At 45.1% G+C, this 20,010-nt stretch overlaps 1 protein-coding gene across 1 annotated transcript in view; it reads left to right on the forward strand.

Moving 5' to 3' along the window:
* The window catches only part of LOC110536864 (A-kinase anchor protein 2), a 219,385-nt gene that overhangs the window by 54,711 nt on the left and 144,664 nt on the right, over positions 1-20,010 (forward strand). The window contains exon 3 of the mRNA XM_036936737.1: positions 11,469-11,549. Within this exon, the coding sequence (XP_036792632.1) occupies positions 11,469-11,549 (81 nt within the window). The remainder of the gene's footprint in view (positions 1-11,468; positions 11,550-20,010) is intronic.

Genomic DNA, 20,010 nt, shown 5'->3' on the forward strand with positions numbered 1-20,010 from the left:
AGCATTTTACATCACGTAGATATCCCATGAACATATTTTGCCAACAAAATATTCTGACACAATAGAGCCCAGTAGTCAAAATGACATGTCACTGTTTAGATCAGATGTCAACCGATAGAGCGATTCAGTAGATGACTAGGCAAGTTATCGACCTATTTATCACCGAAATGTGCCGATCACAAGAGCTCTACTATCATAATAACACCGTTTTTATGTAATGTAAAATCGGAGAGGCAGGGATGGATTGACCAGGGGAAGTTCATTTGACCAACAGGCCCATTATCTGTCCAACAGTAGCCTACCCCAAGGGGTTCCCAACCTTTTCCCCCACAGGGTCCCCTTTTTCATGTTTCAAAAATAAACTATTTTGTATTTTTTTGTTTATTGAGACAGCGCATTCAGAAAGCATTCAGACCCCTTGACTTTCTCCACATTTTACAGTTACAGCCTCATTCTAAAAATGGATTTAATAAATCCTCTTCAGTCTCCACACAACACCCCATAATGACAAAGCAAAAACAGGTTTTTAGACATTTTTGAAATGTATTATAAATCTAAAAAAATGAAATAACACATTTACATAAGTATTCAAACCCTTTACTCAGTACTTTGTTCAAGCACCTTTGGAAGCGACTAAAGCCTTGAGTCTTCTTTGGTATGACTCTACAATCTTGGCACACCTGTATTTGGGGAGTTTCTCCCATTCTTCTCTGCAGATCCTCTCAAGCTCTGTCAGGTTAGATTGGGAGCATCGCTGCACAGCTATTTTTAGGTCTGTCCAGAGATGTTCGATCAGGTTCAAGTCCTCCGGGCTCTGGTTGGGCCACTCAAGGACATTTAGAGACTTGTCCCGAAGCCACTCCTGCGTTGTCCTGGTTGTTGTCCTGTTGGAAGCCGAACCTTCTCCCCAGTCTGAGGTCCTGGGCGCTCTGGAGCAGGATTTTATCAGTAATGACTCTGTACTTTGCTCTGTTCATCTTTCCTTCGATCCTGACTAGTCTCCCAGTCCCTGTCGTTGAAAAACACCCCACAGCATGATGCTGCCACCACCATGCTTCACCGTAGGGATGGTGCCAGGTTTCCTCCAGACGTGATGCTGCCACCACCATGCTTCACCGTAGGGATGGTGCCAGGTTTCCTCCAGACGTGATGCTGCCACCACCATGCTTCACCGTAGGGATGGTGCCAGGTTTCCTCTAGACGTGACAATTGGCATTCAGGCCAAAGAGTTCATTCTTGGTTTCATCAGACCAGAAAATATTGGTTCTCGTGGTATGAGAGTCTAGGTGCCTTTTGGCAAATTCCAAGTGGGCTGTCATGTGCCTTTTACTGAGGAGCGGCTTCCGTCTGGCCGCTCTACCATAAAAGCCTGACTGGTGGAGTGCTGCAGAGATGGTTGTGCTTCTGAAACGTTCTCCCATCTCCACAGAGGAACTCTGGAGCTCTGTCAGAGTGACCATTTGGTTCTTGGTCACCTCTCAGACCAAGGGGATTCTCCCCAGATTGCTCAGTTTGGCCCAGGGCCAGCTCTAGGAAGAGTCTTGGTGGTTCCAAACTTCATCCATTTAAGAACGATGGAGGCCACTGTGTTCTTGGGGACCTTCAATGCTGCAATAATGTTTTGGTACCCTTCCCCAGATCTGTGCCTCGACACAATCCTGTCTCTGAGTTCTACGGACAATTCCTTCTACCTCAGGGCTTGGTTTTTGCTCTGACGTGCATTGTCTACTGTATGACCTTATGTAGACAGGTGTGTGCCTTTCCAAATTAATTGAATCTTTTGTAACTTTGTAACACAATTTATTTGGGGAAAAGTCAAGGGGAGTGAAGACCATAGTTTCTGAAAACTCCTCAACCATATTGTTCAAGTCATTATTGAAGGGCACTGTGCCTGAACAAGGCAGACAGAGAGAGGAGTTGGAAGCTGCCCATTTGGACAAGAGGAATATGTAAGACTTCTGTTCATTCGCTATAGCTCAGCCCCCTCCTGTAATCACCAATGCTGTGTGGCCATGCACGCCTCCAGCTCAATCATTGAGTTTACCAACAATGACAAGACATCCTACAGGGAAGAGGTGAGGGCCCTGGTGGAGTGGTGGCAGGAAAATAACCTCTCACTCAACGTCAACAAAACGAAGGAGCTGATCGTGGACTTCAGGAGACAGCAGAGGGAGCACGCTCCCTATCCACATCGACGGGACTACAGTGGAGAAGGTGGAAAGCTTCAAGTTCCTCGGCGTACACATCACTGACTATCTGAAATGGTTCCACCCACACAGACAGTGTGGTGAGGAAGGGGCATATCTCCTGTTTCTGTTAGACAGCTTGATGTTCCTGGATAGGATGTTTGTGTCTGTTGATTGTGTCGGTTATTCGTGTCGGTTGTTCGTGTCGGTTGTTCGTGTCTGTTGTTTGTGTCGGTTGTTTGTGTCGGTTGTTCGTGTCTGTTGTTCGTGTCTGTTGTTTGTGTCGGTTATTTGTGTCGGTTGTTTGTGTCGGTTGTTTGTGTCGATTGTTTGTGTCGGTTGTTCTTGTCGGTTATTTGTGTCGGTTATTTGTGTCGGTTGTTCGTGTTGGTTATTTGTGTCGGTTTTCCGTGTCGGTTGTTCGTGTCGGTTGTTTGTGTCGGTTGTTTGTGTCGGTTATTTGTGTCGGTTTTCCGTGTCGGTTGTTCGTGTCTGTTGTTCGTGTCGGTTGTTTGTGTCAGTTATTTGTGTCGGTTGTTCGTGTTGGTTATTTGTGTCGGTTTTCCGTGTCGGTTGTTCGTGTCTGTTGTTCGTGTCGGTTGTTTGTGTCGGTTGTTTGTGTCGGTTGTTTGTGTCGGTTTTCCGTGTCGGTTGTTCGTGTCTGTTGTTCGTGTCGGTTGTTTGTGTCAGTTATTTGTGTCGGTTGTTCGTGTTGGTTATTTGTGTCGGTTTTCCGTGTCGGTTGTTCGTGTCTGTTGTTCGTGTCTGTTGTTTGTGTCGGTTGTTTGTGTCAGTTGTAGCACTACACTACACTATGAAACCTGTCCAGTCGTTAGTTGTGTCTGTGTCTGCAGTTCTCAGATGCATATCAGATAACACAGCCTGGATATGTTGCATCACAGTCTGTCTATTCTCTGAGTGCTTTCTGAATATCATGTCCCCTTTCTATTTAAGTCTTGTCGTTTGGGGCCATCAACTTGTGAATGTGTTGATAAGAGGCCAACATGGCCTTCAGCCCTGAGCCGATACCAGTTAGGGCTGGTTGGGATGCTTAGAGAGGACGGGAGGACAGGCCGGACATTCTTTGTGTTATAATGAACATCAACACTGTCCTCCGCTGACTTCCAACTTCCTGTCTGTATTGGGATCAGTCTAACCTGTCCTGTCTGTATTGGGATCAGTCTAATCTGTCCTGTCTGTATTGGGATCAGTCTAACCTGTCCTGTCTGTATAGGGATCAGTCTAACCTGTCCTGTCTGTATTGGGATCAGTCTAACCTGTCCTGTCTGTATTGGGATCAGTCTAACCTGTCCTGTCTGTATTGGGATCAGTCTAATCTGTCCTGTTTGTATTGGGATCAGTCTAATCTGTCCTGTCTGTATTGGGATCAGTCTAACCTGTCCTGTCTGTATTGGGATCAGTCTAACCTGTCCTGTCTGTATTGGGATCAGTCTAACCTGTCCTGTCTGTATTGGGATCAGTCTAATATGTCCTGTCTGTATTGGGATCAGTCTAACCTGTCCTGTCTGTATTGGGATCAGTCTAATCTGACCTGTCTGTATTGGGATCAGTCTAACCTGTCCTGTCTCTATTGGGATCAGTCTAACCTGTCCTGAGAGATGTGGTTAGCAGACTGATATTGTGTTTGGACCGGGCCAGGGAGATGTGGTTAGCAGACTGATATTGTGTTTGGACCGGGCCAGAGAGATGTGGTTAAAAAATTGTGTTTGGACCGGGCCAGAGAGATGTGGTTAGCAGACTGATATTGTGTTTGGACCGGGCCAGAGAGATGTGGTTAAAAAATTGTGTTTGGACCGGGCCAGAGAGATGTGGTTAGCAGACTGATATTGTGTTTGGACCGGGCCAGAGAGATGTGGTTAAAAAATTGTGTTTGGACCGGGCCAGAGAGATGTGGTTAGCAGACTGATATTGTGTTTGGACCGGGCCAGAGAGATGTGGTTAAAAAATTGTGTTTGGACCGGGCCAGAGAGATGTGGTTAGCAGACTGATATTGTGTTTGGACCGGGCCAGAGAGATGTGGTTAGCAGACTGATATTGTGTTTGGACTGGGCCAGAGAGATGTGGTTAGCAGACTGATATTGTGTTTGGACTGGGCCAGAGAGATGTGGTTAGCAGATTGATATTGATGACATGACTGAAGTAGTGGAAAAACTGGGAGGGGGGAGAAAGGGGAGGTTAGATTCTCCCCATACACTGTATCATATGAACAACATCTCTCTCTCTCGCTCTCCCTCTGTGTTCCTCTCTCTCTCTCTCTCTCTGTCTCTCTCTCTCTCTCTCTGTCTCTCTCTCTCTCTCTCTCTCTCCCGCTGTGTTCCTCTCTCTCTCTCGCTCTCCCTCTGTGTTCCTCTCTCCCTCTGTGTTCCTCTCTCTCTCTCTCTCTCTCTCTCTCTCTCTCTCTCTCTCGCTCTCTCTCTCTCCACTCTCTCTCTCTCTCTCCACTCTCTCTCTCTCGCTCTCCCTCTGTGTTTCTCTCTCTCTCTCTCTCTCTCTTTCTCTCTCTGTCTCTCTCTCTCTCTCTCTCGCTCTCCCTCTGTGTTCCTCTCTCTCTCTCTCTCGCTCTCCCTCTGTGTTCCTCTCTCTCTCTCTCTCGCTCTCCCTCTGTGTTCCTCTCTCCCTCTGTGTTCCTCTCTCTCTCTCTCTCTCTCTCTCTCTTTGTATTCTGGTAAATCTCAGGTCGTCTAAAGCAGAGAGAGAAACATGATTCTGAAGAGTGCTTAGCTGTTTATTCATTTATAATTATTCATTATATTCATAATGTACAATTGAGCCATGGAGTCAGAGGATATGAACTCATTACACTGGGGTCCCGGATGGTCCTCAGGAGGATCTGTCTTTGCCACTACACAGGAACTCCCTGACTCCAGCCGTGGGATATTTAGACATTCTTAGTCACAGAAAAGACCTTCCAGAGGATCGTCCACCCCCGGTGGGAACTATGTCCACATTCCTGATGACACAGAGCCTCCTTCCCACTATCTCCGAACGTCCAACAATAAAGACAGCCTTCGCTGACAATAGACTGAATGTGCTAACATTTTGTCTCTGTCTGAAATATCAAATTTATTTATAAAGCCCTTCTTACATCAGCTGATATATCAAAGTGCTGTACAGAAACCCCCAGCCTAAAACCCCCAAAAATGTCAGTTGGCATTTCCCGATCATTGAGAGTATCTCTACTGCTCCTGCTGTCTCTAGAGAGTTGAAACCAGCAGGTCTGGGACAGGTAGCACGTCCGGTGAACTGGTCAGTGTTCCATAGCCGCAGGCAGAACAGTTGAAACTGGACAGCAAGGAGTCATCAGGCCAGGTAGACCTGAGAGAGAGACAGAGAGAGAGAGAGAGAGAGAGAGAGAGAGAGAGAGAGAGAGAGAGAGAGAGAGAGAGAGAGAGAGAGAGAGAGAGAGAGAGAGAGAGAGAGAGAGAGAGAGAGAGAGAGAGAGAGAGAGAGAGAGAGAGAGAGAGAGAGAGAGAGAGAGAGAGAGAGAGAGAGAGAGAGAGAGAGAGAGAGAGAGAGAGAGAGAGAGAGAGAGAGAATAAATATATATACTTAAATTCACACACACAGGACACCGGATAAGACAGGAGAAATACTCTAGATATAACAGACTGACCCTAGCCCCCGACACAAACTACTGCAGCATAAATACTGGAGGCTGAGACAGGAGGGGTCAACTGTACCCCCGGACTATACCCCCGGACTGTACCCCCGGACTATACCCCCGGGCCCCATCAGCCTGGCCCTGGGTTAGCTATCAGAGGGGGAGGCAGGTAGCCTAGTGGTTAGAGTGTAGAGGCAGCAGGTAGCCTAGCGGTTAGAGTGTAGAGGCAGCAGGAGTATTGGGCCAGGAACCGAAAGGTTGCAAGATCGAATCCTCGAGCTGACAAGGTACAAATCTTTCGTTCTGCCCCTGAACAGGCAGTTATCCCACTGTTCCTCGGCCGTCATTGAAAATAAGAATTTGTTCTTAATTAACTGACTTGCCTAGTGAAATAAAGGTCAAATATAAAAGAGGGTAGATGTGTGTCAGCGGGAGTAGATGATAGACAGCTTGGATGCTCAGTAGTTCAACATACTGGGTCAGAAATACACCAGCACAGTATACTTACACCACATTTGGGTTACGCCCCAAATGCCCTATGAGTCACGGTTATAAATACAGGAAGTCTGCCTGTCTAACCTCAGTTAAACAATGTTACTCTTTTGAAATTCAATCTCCCGTATAGTCTATAATAATAGAGAGATCTCCCCTGTTGGCCACTGTAATAGAGAGATCTTCCCCGTAGTCTACTGTACTAGAGAGACCTTCCCTGTAGTCTACTGTACTAGCGAGATCTCCCCTGTAGTCTACTGTACTAGAGAGTGTTGTCTAATGTTCAGAATTGTCTAATGTTCAGTATTGTTCAGTATTGTCTAATGTTCAGTATTGTCTAATGTTCAGTATTGTTCAGTATGGTCTAATGTTCAGTATTGTCTAATGTTCAGTATTGTTCAGTATTGTCTAATGTTCAGTACTGTCTAATGTTCAGTATTGTTCAGTATGGTCTAATGTTCAGTATTGTCTAATGTTCAGTATTGTTCAGTATTGTCTAATGTTCAGTACTGTCTAATGTTCAGTATTGTTCAGTATTGTCTAATGTTCAGTATTGTCTAATGTTCAGTATTGTTCAGTATGGTCTAATGTTCAGTATGGTCTAATGTTCAGTATTGTTCAGTATTGTCTAATGTTCAGTATTGTCTAATGTTCAGTATTGTTCAGTATTGTCTAATGTTCAGTATTGTCTAATGTTCAGTACTGTCTAATGTTCAGTATTGTCTACTGTTCAGTATTGTCTAATGTTCAGTATTGTCTAATGTTCAGTATTGTTTAGTATTGGCTAATGTTCAGTATTGTTCAGTATTGTCTAATTATCAGTATTATTCAGTGTTGTCTAATGTTCAGTGTTATCTAATGTTCAGTATTGTTCAGTATTGTCTAATGTTCAGTATTGTTTAGTATTGGCTAATGTTCAGTATTGTTCAGTATTGTCTAATGTTCAGTATTGTTCAGTATTGTCTAATGTTCAGTACTGTCTAATGTTCAGTATTGTTTAGTATTGGCTAATGTTCAGTATTGTTTAGTATTGTCTAATGTTCAGTACTGTTCAGTACTGTCTAATGTTCAGTATTGTTCAGTATTGTCTAATGTTCAGTACTGTTCAGTACTGTCTAATGTTCAGTATTGTTCAGTACTGTCTAATGTTCAGTTTTGTTCAGTATTGTCTAATGTTCAGTACTGTTCAGTACTGTCTAATGTTCAGTTTTGTTCAGTACTGTCTAATGTTCAGTATGTATGGAGTAAAAAGTACATAATTTTCTTTAGGAATGTAGTGAAGTAAAAGTAAAAGTTTTCAAAAATATAAATAGTCAATTAAATTACAGATACTCCAAAAAACTACTTAAGTAGTATTTTAAAGTATTTTTACTTAAGTACTTGACACCACTGGTCAGAGCCCAGATTGATGTCTCTTACCCAGAGTGATGTGGCAGAGTCCAGATTGATGTCTCTTACCCAGAGTGATGTGGCAGAGCCCAGATTGATGTCTCTTACCCAGAGTGATGTGGCAGAGCCCAGATTGATGTCTCTTACCCAGAGTGATGTGGCAGAGTCCAGATTGATGTCTCTTACCCAGAGTGATGTGGCAGAGCCCAGATTGATGTCTCTTACCCAGAGTGATGTGGCAGAGCCCAGATTGATGTCTCTTACCCAGAGTGATGTGGCAGAACCCAGATTGATGTCTCTTACCCAGAGTGATGTGGCAGAGCCCAGATTGATGTCTCTTACCCAGAGTGATGTGGCAGAGCCCAGATTGATGTCTCTTACCCAGAGTGATGTGGCAGAGCCCAGATTGATGTCTCTTACCCAGAGTGATGTGGCAGAGCCCAGATTGATGTCTCTTACCCAGAGTGATGTGGCAGAGCCCAGATGTCTCTTACCCAGAGTGATGTGGCAGAGCCCAGATTGATGTCTCTTACCCAGAGTGATGTGGCAGAGCCCAGATTGATGTCTCTTACCCAGAGTGATGTGGCAGAACCCAGATGTCTCTTACCCAGAGTGATGTAGCAGAGCCCAGATGTCTCTTACCCAGAGTGATGTGGCAGAACCCAGATGTCTCTTACCCAGAGTGGTGTGCCAGAGCCCAGATTGATGTCTCTTACCCAGAGTGATGTGGCAGAGCCCAGATGTCTCTTACCCAGAGTGATGTAGCAGAGTCCAGATTGATGTCTCTTACCCAGAGTGATGTGGCAGAGTCCAGATTGATGTCTCTTACCCAGAGTGATGTGGCAGAACCCAGATGTCTCTTACCCAGAGTGATGTGGCAGAACCCAGATGTCTCTTACCCAGAGTGATGTGGCAGAGTCCAGATTGATATCTCTTACTCAGAGTGATGTGGCAGAGCCCAGATGTCTCTTACCCAGAGTGATGTGGCAGAGCCCAGATGTCTCTTACCCAGAGTGATGTGGCAGAGCCCAGATGTCTCTTACCCAGAGTGATGTGGCAGAGCCCAGATGTCTCTTACCCAGAGTGATGTGGCAGAGCCCAGATGTCTCTTACCCAGAGTGATGTGGCAGAGCCCAGATGTCTCTTACCCAGAGTGATGGCAGAACACATTGGAGTAGGATTATTTTGCATTGACACACACTCCTCAGCCCGTACTCTACGAAGACTGGTGCAGCATAACCAATCAGAGCTGCAGTAGGCCTCTATGCAAATAGACCATTGCCATATATGGATATCTGCCATTCACATTGAACTGGACTGTGTTTACAGCATGACCGGTCGTGACTAGATGAACTGGACTGTGTTTACAGCATGAGCGGTCGTGACTAGATGAACTGGACTGTGTTTACAGCATGAGCGGCCGTGACTAGATGTGCTTGTTTTGAGCGAGACCTGAGTGTAGCCACGTTTGTACATTTTGTTCATATCCTTTGCTATCTAATGAGTTATTAGCCAAGTTATAAATAATTTGTAGTCAGCAATAGGGGAGAGGTTGTTTCCTACAAGAGCACAAAACATTTCTAGACATCTTTGAAAAGTGAGTCAGGTAAAGAGCATAGAGCAGCTCAACCCCCAGGTCTGGTCATCTCCAACATGTAGGGAAGCTCATACCACTATACTACACTATACTATACTGTACTGTACTGTACTGTACTGTGCTGTACTATACCATACTATACTATACAATACTGTATTATACTATACTGTACTGTACTGTACTGTACTATACTATACTATACTATACTATACTATACTATACTATGCTATACTGTACTGTACTGTACTATATTGTACTGTACTGTACCGTACTATACACTACTATGCTATACAATACTATACTATACTATACTATACTATACTGTACTATACAACATCATCACCTTATGGCCTACCCCCTCATCCCTCATACAGCAACAACATCATCCCCTTATGACCTACCGCCTCATCCACCAACAACATCATCCCCTTATGGCCTACCCCCTCATCCCTCATCCACCAACAACATCATCCCCTTATGGCCTACCCCCTCATCCCTCACACACCAACAACATCATCCCCCTAATGCCCTACCCCCTCATCCCTCATACACCAACAACATCATCCCCTTACGGCCTGCCCCCTCATCCCTCATACACCAACAACATCATCCCCTTATGGCCTACCGCCACATCCACCACCAACAACATCATCCCCTTATGGCCTACCCTCTCATCCACCAACAACATCATCCCCTTATGGCCTACCCCCTCATCCACCAACAACATCATCCCCTTATGGCCTACCCCCTCATCCCTCATCCACCAACAACATCATCCCCTTATGGCCTACCCCCTCATCCCTCAACAACATCATCCCCTTATGGCCTACCGCCTCATCCACCACCAACAACATCATCCGCTTATGGCCTACCCCCTCGTCCCTCAACAACATCATCCCCATTATGGCCTACCACCTCATCCCTCATACTCCAACAACATCATCCCTTTATGGCCTACCCCCTCATCCACCACCAACAACATCATCCGCTTATGGCCTACCCCCTCGTCCCTCAACAACATCATCCCCATTATGGCCTACCACCTCATCCCTCATACTACAACAACATCATTCCCTTATGGCCTACCCCCTCATCCCTCATCCCTCATACCTCAACAACATCATCCCCTTATGCCCTACACCCTCATTCCTCATTCACCAACAACATCATCCCCCTTATGGCCTACCCCCTCATACCTCAACAACATCATCCCCCTAATGCCTTACCCCCTCATCCCTCATACACCAACAACATCATCCACTTATGGCCTACCCCCTCATCCCTCATCCCTCATACCCGAACAACATCATCCCCATATGGCCTTCCGCCTCATCCCTTAACATCACCCCCTTACCGCCTCATTTCTCAACAAAATCATCCCCCTTATGCCCTACTCCCTCATACCTCAACAACATCATCCCCCAAATGCCCAACCCCCTCATCCCTCATACACTAACAACATCATCCCATTATGGCCTAGCCCCTCATCCCTCATACCTCAACAACATCATCCCCTTATGGCCTACCCCCTCAACCCTCATACACCAACAACATCATCCCCTTGTGGCCGACCGCCTCGTCCCTCAACAACATCATCTCCTTATTGCCTACCCCCTCATCCCTCATCCACCAACAACATCATCCCTTTATGGCCTACCCCCTCATCCACCAACAACATCATCCCCTTACGGCCTACCGCCTCATCCCTCAACAACATCATCCCCCTAATGCCCAACCCCCTCATCCCTCATACACTAACAACATCATCCCATTATGGCCTACCTCCCCATCCCTCATACACCAACAACATCATCCCCATTATGGCCTACCCCCTCATACCTCAACAACATCATCCCCCTAATGCCCTATCCCCTCATCCCTCATACACTAACAACATCATCCCCATTATGGCCTACCCCCTCATTCCCCAACAACATCATCCCCATTATGGCCTACCCCCTCATTCCCCAACAACATCATCCCCATTATGGCCTACCCCCTCGTCCCTACCATCCTCCATGCACAAGGTTGGATAATATGAGGACTGCCTCACTGCAGCCCTCTGATATTTAGGTCACATAATTATCGCTGTGCACGGAGTCCCTAGCCTGGAATAAATGCACACTGCAGTAATACCCTCATTTCCGTAATCTAACCTTCCCGTTGTTGTGTTGTTCCGCAGGAGAAAAGGAAAAGACAGTCAGAGATTGAAGACAAGAGGAGACAGCTGGACGATCTGGTGCTGCAGCTACAACATCTCAAGGTAATCACATCCATCCTTAGGAGTGTGTGTGTGTGTGTGTGTGTGTGTGTGTGTGTGTGTGTGTGTGTGTGTGTGTGTGTGTGTGTGTGTGTGTGTGTGTGTGTGCGTGCGTGCGTGCGTGCGTGTGTTTGTATGCGCGCGCGTGTGTGTGTTTGTGTGTTACTGACATCATTAAATAAAGCAGCAATGGTCACTCCACAAGCAGCCCTGGTCACTAAGTCTTTCTGGGTGAGATGGAATCTAAGTACCACAGAGGAAGAGAGAGGTATACCACAGAGAAAGAGAGAGGTATACCACAGAGGAAGAGAGAGGTGTACCACAGAGGACGAGAGAGGTATACCACAGAGAAAGAGAGAGGTATACCACAGAGAAAGAGAGAGGTATACCACAGAGGAAGAGAGAGGTATACCACAGAGGAAGAGAGAGGTGTACCACAGAGGAAGAGAGAGGTGTACCACAGAGAAAGAGAGAGGTATACCACAGAGAAAGAGAGGTATACCACAGAGAAAGAGAGAGGTATACCACAGAGGAAGAGAGAGGTATACCACAGAGAAAGAGAGAGGTATACCACAGAGGAAGAGAGAGGTGTACCACAGAGGAAGAGAGAGGTGTACCACAGAGAAAGAGAGAGGTATACCACAGAGAAAGAGAGGTATACCACAGAGAAAGAGAGAGGTATACCACAGAGGAAGAGAGAGGTATACCACAGAGAAAGAGAGAGGTATACCACAGAGGAAGAGAGAGGTGTACCACAGAGGAAGAGAGAGGTGTACCACAGAGGAAGAGAGAGGTATACCACAGAGAAAGAGAGAGGTATACCACAGAGAAAGAGAGAGGTATACCACAGAGAAAGAGAAAGGTATACCACAGAGGAAGAGAGAGGTATACCACAGAGGAAGAGAGAGGTATACCACAGAGGAAGAGAGAGGTATACCACAGAGAAAGAGACAGGTATACCACAGAGAAAGAGAGAGGTATACCACAGAGGAAGAGAGAGGTATACCACAGAGGAAGAGAGAGGTATACCACAGAGAAAGAGAGAGGTATACCACAGAGAAAGAGAGAGGTATACCACAGAGGAAGAGAGAGGTATACCACAGAGGAAGAGAGAGGTATGCCACAGAGAAAGAGAGAGGTGTACCACAGAGGAAGAGAGAGGTATACCACAGAGGAAGAGAGAGGTGTACCACAGAGGAAGAGAGAGGTGTACCACAGAGAAAGAGAGAGGTATACCACAGAGAAAGAGAGGTATACCACAGAGAAAGAGAGAGGTATACCACAGAGGAAGAGAGAGGTATACCACAGAGAAAGAGAGAGGTATACCACAGAGGAAGAGAGAGGTGTACCACAGAGGAAGAGAGAGGTGTACCACAGAGGAAGAGAGAGGTATACCACAGAGAAAGAGAGAGGTATACCACAGAGAAAGAGAGAGGTATACCACAGAGAAAGAGAAAGGTATACCACAGAGGAAGAGAGAGGTATACCACAGAGGAAGAGAGAGGTATACCACAGAGGAAGAGAGAGGTATACCACAGAGAAAGAGACAGGTATACCACAGAGAAAGAGAGAGGTATACCACAGAGGAAGAGAGAGGTATACCACAGAGGAAGAGAGAGGTATACCACAGAGAAAGAGAGAGGTATACCACAGAGAAAGAGAGAGGTATACCACAGAGGAAGAGAGAGGTATACCACAGAGGAAGAGAGAGGTATGCCACAGAGAAAGAGAGAGGTGTACCACAGAGGAAGAGAGAGAGGTGTACCACAGGCAGGAGAGGCTCACTGTGTCTCTCTCTGAATAGTCCATGTGCTTCACTAGTCTCTTGCCAACACAGGAACGGTTGTTAGCAATCTAAGTCTTTCTGGGTGAGATGCAGCCTCCAGAGCTTCATCTAGTCTACAAAACTTTATCTAGTCTACAGAACATTATCTAGTCTGCAGAACATTATCTAGTCTACAGAACATTATCTAGTCTACAGAACATTATCTAGTCTGCAGAACATCATCTAGTCTACAGAACATTATCTAGTCTACAGAACATCATCTAGTCTACAGAACGTCATTCTCTCTAACCTCACTAGTTCATAATGTGACTGTTACTGTCAATGGAGAAGGAGGAAGTGGATTGAGAGAAAAATAAATAAATCAAGTGGTTGTAGTGAGCCTGTTGCCACGGTACTTTCCTATGAGAACTAGTCCGTCTCCTAGTCTCATCATGCCCACTCTTAAACAAACATCTCACTTCCTGGGTCTGGCTTCTCTCTTTTGTCCATACGCTCTCTCACTTTCTCTCTCTCAGCATCTGGGATAACCACTGCACTGCAGAGTCACATAATATATATATATAGTCCAATAGAAATTCACAGCTTGCTATCTGCATTCTAAGCTATTTTGGGTGGGTTCGTAAATTCACTATGGAGAGCCAGAGTGTGCTCAGAGTGCGCTCTGGGAATTCGTATATTCAGTGAGTTGTCAGATTTTCCATTCCTAAATTCAGAGCGTTTTGCTCTCGGGGCATTTAGAGCGCAAGCTCAGGCATTTTCTAACCTGTTACGTGCACAATCCTCACAGGGTGGAAATCTGGAGTAAATGTATGAGTGGAACACATAGACGGAACACGGAACACGGAACACGGAACACAAACACACAGACACAACTGACTGTTTATATTTGCTTCAAAGAAAGTTCTGACTATGCTCTTCTAGAGATGATGATATCAGAAACAAATAGTTAACATGTCTTAAAAAAACCTGGAAACGGCACGTAGTTGTCAATGGTTTTATCTGAGCTAGGGGTCTCCTTGCTCTGCACCTTATTGTGACGTTTTATTGGCAACAAACTATTCTGCATGTCTCTTATTTAAATATTCTGCATGTCTCTTATTTAAATATTCTGCTTGTCTCTTATTTAAATATTCTGCATGTCTCTTATTTAAATATTCTACATGTCTCTTATTTAAATATTCTACATGTCTCTTATTTAAATATTCTGCATGTCTCTTATTTAAATATTCTGCATGTCTCTTATTTAAATATTCTACATGTCTCTTATTTAAATATTCTGCATGTCTCTTATTTAAATATTCTACATGTCTCTTATTTAAATATTCTGCATGTCTCTTATTTAAATATTCTGCTTGTCTCTTATTTAAATATTCTGCATGTCTCTTATTTAAATATTCTGCATGTCTCTTATTTAAATATTCTCCATGTCTCTTATTTAAATATTCTGCATGTCTCTTATTTAAATATTCTGCTTTGGCATTAAGAGGTGAAAAACAGAACCATCAACCAGGATAATAACATAACTAGTTGTTTTTATCATTATCTCATTCATGTCCTTCCATTCCATAACTAGTTGTCTTTATTACTGTCTCATTCATGTCCTCATTCCATAACTAGTTGTCTTTATCACTATCTCATTCATGTCCTCATTCCATAACTAGTTGTCTTTATTACTATCTCATTCATGTCCTCATTCCATAACTAGTTGTCTTTATTACTATCTCATTCATGTCCTCATTCCATAACTAGTTGTCTTTATCACTATCTCACCATAACTAGTTGTCTTTATCACTATCTCATTCATGTCCTTCCATTCCATAACTAGTTGTCTTTATTACTGTCTCATTCATGTCCTCATTCCATAACTAGTTGTCTTTATCACTATCTCATTCATGTCCTCATTCCATAACTAGTTGTCTTTATCACTATCTCATTCATGTCCTCATTCCATAACTAGTTGTTTTTATCACTATCTCACCATAACTAGTTGTCTTTATCACTATCTCATTCATGTCCTCATTCCATAACTAGTTGTTTTTATCACTATCTCACCATAACTAGTTGTCTTTATTACTATCTCATTCATGTCCTCATTCCATAACTAGTTGTCTTTATCACTATCTCACCATAACTAGTTGTCTTTATCACTATCTCACCATAACTAGTTGTCTTTATCACTATCTCACCATAACTAGTTGTCTTTATCACTATTTCATTCATGTCCTCATTCCATAACTAGTTGTCTTTATCACTATTTCATTCATGTCCTCATTCCATAACTAGTTGTCTTTATCACTATCTCATTCATGTCCTCATTCCATAACTAGTTGTCTTTATTACTATCTCATTCATGTCCTCATTCCATAACTAGTTGTCTTTATTACTATCTCATTCATGTCCTCATTCCATAACTAGTTGTCTTTATCACTATCTCATTCATGTCCTCATTCCATAACTAGTTGTCTTTATCACTATCTCACCATAACTAGTTGTCTTTATCACTATCTCATTCATGTCCTTCCATTCCATAACTAGTTGTCTTTATTACTGTCTCATTCATGTCCTCATTCCATAACTAGTTGTCTTTATCACTATCTCATTCATGTCCTCATTCCATAACTAGTTGTCTTTATCACTATCTCATTCATGTCCTCATTCCATAACTAGTTGTTTTTATCACTATCTCACCATAACTAGTTGTCTTTATCACTATCTCATTCATGTCCTCATTCCATAACTAGTTGTTTTTATCACTATCTCACCATAACTAGTTGTCTTTATTACTATCTCATTCATGTCCTCATTCCATAACTAGTTGTCTTTATCACTATCTCACCATAACTAGTTGTCTTTATCACTATCTCACCATAACTAGTTGTCTTTATCACTATCTCACCATAACTAGTTGTCTTTATCACTATCTCACCATAACTAGTTGTCTTTATCACTATTTCATTCATGTCCTCATTCCATAACTAGTTGTCTTTATCACTATTTCATTCATGTCCTCATTCCATAACTAGTTGTCTTTATCACTATCTCATTCATGTCCTCATTCCATAACTAGTTGTCTTTATTACTATCTCATTCATGTCCTCATTCCATAACTAGTTGTCTTTATTACTATCTCATTCATGTCCTCATTCCATAACTAGTTGTCTTTATCACTATCTCATTCATGTCCTCATTCCATAACTAGTTGTCTTTATCACTATCTCATTCATGTCCTCATTCCATAACTAGTTGTCTTTATTACTATCTCATTCATGTCCTCATTCCATAACTAGTTGTCTTTATTACTATCTCATTCATGTCCTCATTCCATAACTAGTTGTCTTTATCACTATCTCATTCATGTCCTCATTCCATAACTAGTTGTCTTTATCACTATCTCATTCATGTCCTCATTCCATAACTAGTTGTCTTTATTACTATCTCATTCATGTCCTCATTCCATAACTAGTTGTCTTTATTACTATCTCATTCATGTCCTCATTCCATAACTAGTTGTGTTTTTCTCACTAGTTCATTCATGTCCTCATTCATCTCTTACTGTAGTGTCCTGACTATTGTTACTACTCATTGAGTATTATTATATTTCCTATTATTATCTATGTGTCATCATTGATTTGATATGTGTTTATATGTTTGCTTTGACAATGTATGGTAACATGTTCCATTCCAATAAAGCCATTTGATTTGGAGAGAGCGAGAGAGAGAGACAGAGAGAGAGAGAGAGAGAGAGAGAGAGAGACTAGAGAGAGAGAGAAAGAGAAAGAGAAAGAGAGAGAGAGAGAGAGAGAGAGAGAGAGAGAGAGAGAGAGAGAGAGAGAGAGAGAGAGAGACAGAGAGAGAGAGAGACTAGAGAGAGAGAGAGAGAAAGAGAAAGAGAGAGAGAGAGAGAGAGAGAGAGAGAGAGAGAGAGAGAGAGAGAGAGAGAGAGAGAGAGGGAGACTAGAGAGAGAGAGAGAGAAAGAGAAAGAGAGAGAGAGAGAGAGAGAGAGAGAGAGACTAGAGAGAGAGAGAGAGAGAGAGGGAGACTAGAGAGAGAGAGAGAGAGAGGGAGACTAGAGAGAGAGAGAGAGAGGGAGACTAGAGAGAGAGAGAGAGAGAGATAGCGAGAGAGAGAGAGAGAGAGCGAGAGAGTCTGTTTACTCTGTCTCTCCCACAGAGCTGATGTTGTCTATATAATAGTCCCTCGAGTCAGGGATTTATCACACTGACTACATCTCTGAGAGAGTATTCAGTAAAGTGCCACTTCCTCAACAGCTAACAATCCTTTACTCTGGAGAACAGATGGAACAAAGACTCATTCTAAACTCTCTTTGGGCATGGCCACATTTTTTTGTGAGAGGTAATTGGCATTAAATGTTGGGCACTTAAACAACAGGGTAATTTACCCTCTCTGAACAGCAACCACCCGCTGGTGCATCTGATAACTAGGACCAAGAGGAATGGAGTGAAAGCCTTTAGTTATTATGCCCCCTGCCTCTGGAACAGCCTGGCAGAGAACCTGGGGGGGCAGAGAACCTGAGGGGGCCAGAGAACCTGAGGGGGCCAGAGAACCTGAGGGGGCCAGAGAACCTGAGGGGGGCAGAGAACCTGAGGGGGCCAGAGAACCTGAGGGGGCCAGAGAACCTGAGGGGGGCTGAGAACCTGAGGGGGCCAGAGAACCTGAGGGGCCAGAGAACCTGAGGGGGCCAGAGAACCTGAGGGGGCCAGAGAACCTGAGGGGGCCAGAGAACCTGAGGGGGGCTGAAACTGTTTTTAAAGAGAGGTTAAACACTGAAACTTTGGACATTTTATTAAAACCTCTTTGAGACAGGCGACGGTAGCATCCTGGCCAACAGCCGGGGTAATTGCAGAGCGCCAAATTCTAAATACAGAAATAATCATAATAAACATTCATGAAAATGTGTTAATCCAGCCGCTTTGTCAGATTTGAAAGAAGGCTTTAGGGTGAAAGCATACCATGCGATTATCTGAGGACAGTGCCCTCGCTTACAAAAGCATACTTTTTCCAACCAAGTAGAGGAGTCACGAAAGTCAGAAATAGCGATAAAATTAATCACTTACCTTTGAAGATCTTCATATAGTTGCACTTACAAGAGTCTCAGCTACACAATAAATGGATGTTTTGTTCGATAAAGTCCCTCTTTATATCCCAAAAACTCTGTTTTGTTGGAGCGTTTTGTTCAGTAATCCACTGGCTCAAAAGAGGTCAAAACATGCAGATGAATACATCCTAATAGTACCGGCAAAGTTCGTAGAAACATGTCAATCGATGTTTATAATTAATCCTCAGGTTGTCTACTGTCTAAATAATCTATAATATTTCAACCGGACCATAGCGTATTCAATAAAAAGGAAAAACAACGAAGGTGTAACGACGTTCGTCTGTAGGAGGAGAAGCGGACCAAAAAGCAGCGTGGTGGTTATTCATGTTCTTTAATGGAAAACTGAACGATACATGAAATAACGCAAATCTACAAAACAACAAACGGAACGTGAAAACCTATACAGCCTATCCTGTGACAACAAACACAGTGACAGGAACAATCACCCACAAACACACAGTGAAACCCAGGCTAGCTAAGTATGATTCTCAATCAGAGACAACTAATGACACCTGCCTCTGATTGAGAACCATACTAGGCCGAAAACATAGAAATGCCCCAAAACATAGATAAACAAACATAGACTGCCCACCCAACTCACGCCCTGACCATACTAAATAAATACAAAACAACGGAAATAGAGGTCAGAACGTGACAGTACCCCCCCCCCCAAAGGTGCGGACTCCGGCCGCAAAACCTTGACCTATAGGGGAGGGTCTGGGTGGGCGTCTGTCCGCGGTGGCGGCTCTGGCGCGGGACGCGGACCCCACTTCACCATTGTCTTAGTCCGCCTTATTGTCCGCCTCCGTGGCTTACTCACCATGCCCACCCCTCTCAATGACCCCACTGGACAGAGGGGCTGCTTGGGACAGAGGGGCAGCTCGGGACAGAGGTGAAGCAGCTGCTCGGGACAGAGGGACAACTGCTCAGGACAGAGGGACCGCTGCTCGGGACAGAGGGGCAGCTGCTCGGGACAGAGGGGCAGCTGCTCGGGACAGAGGGGCAGCTGCTCGGGACAGAGGGGCAGCTGCTCGGGACAGAGGGGCAGCGGCGCCTCTGGGCGGAGGGGCTCTAGCGGCCCCTGGCTGACTGGCGGCCCCTGGCTGACTGGCGGCACTGGCGGCCCCTGGCTGACTGGCGGCACTGGCGGCCCCTGGCTGACTGGCGGCACTGGCGGCTCCTGGCTGACTGGCGGCACTGGCGGCCCCTGGCTGACTGGCGGCACTGGCGGCCCCTGGCTGACTGGCGGCACTGGCGGCCCCTGGTTGACTGGCGGCACTGGCGGCCCCTGGTTGACGGGCGGCACTGGCGGCCCCTGGCTGACGGGCGGCACTGGCGGCCCCTGGCTGACGGGCGGCACTGGCGGCCCCTGGCTGACGTGCGGCACTGGCGGCTCCTGGCTGACGGGCGGCACTGGCGGCTCCTGGCAGACGGGCGGCACTGGCGGCGCTGGGCAGACGGGCGGCACTGGCGGTGCTGGGCAGACGGGCGGCACTGGCGGCGCTGGGCAGACGGGCGGCACTGGCGGCGCTGGGCAGACGGGCGGCACTGGCGGCGCTGG

This window comes from Oncorhynchus mykiss, chromosome 12, assembly GCF_013265735.2.
Source record: "Oncorhynchus mykiss isolate Arlee chromosome 12, USDA_OmykA_1.1, whole genome shotgun sequence".
NCBI classification, from domain to species: domain Eukaryota; kingdom Metazoa; phylum Chordata; class Actinopteri; order Salmoniformes; family Salmonidae; genus Oncorhynchus; species Oncorhynchus mykiss.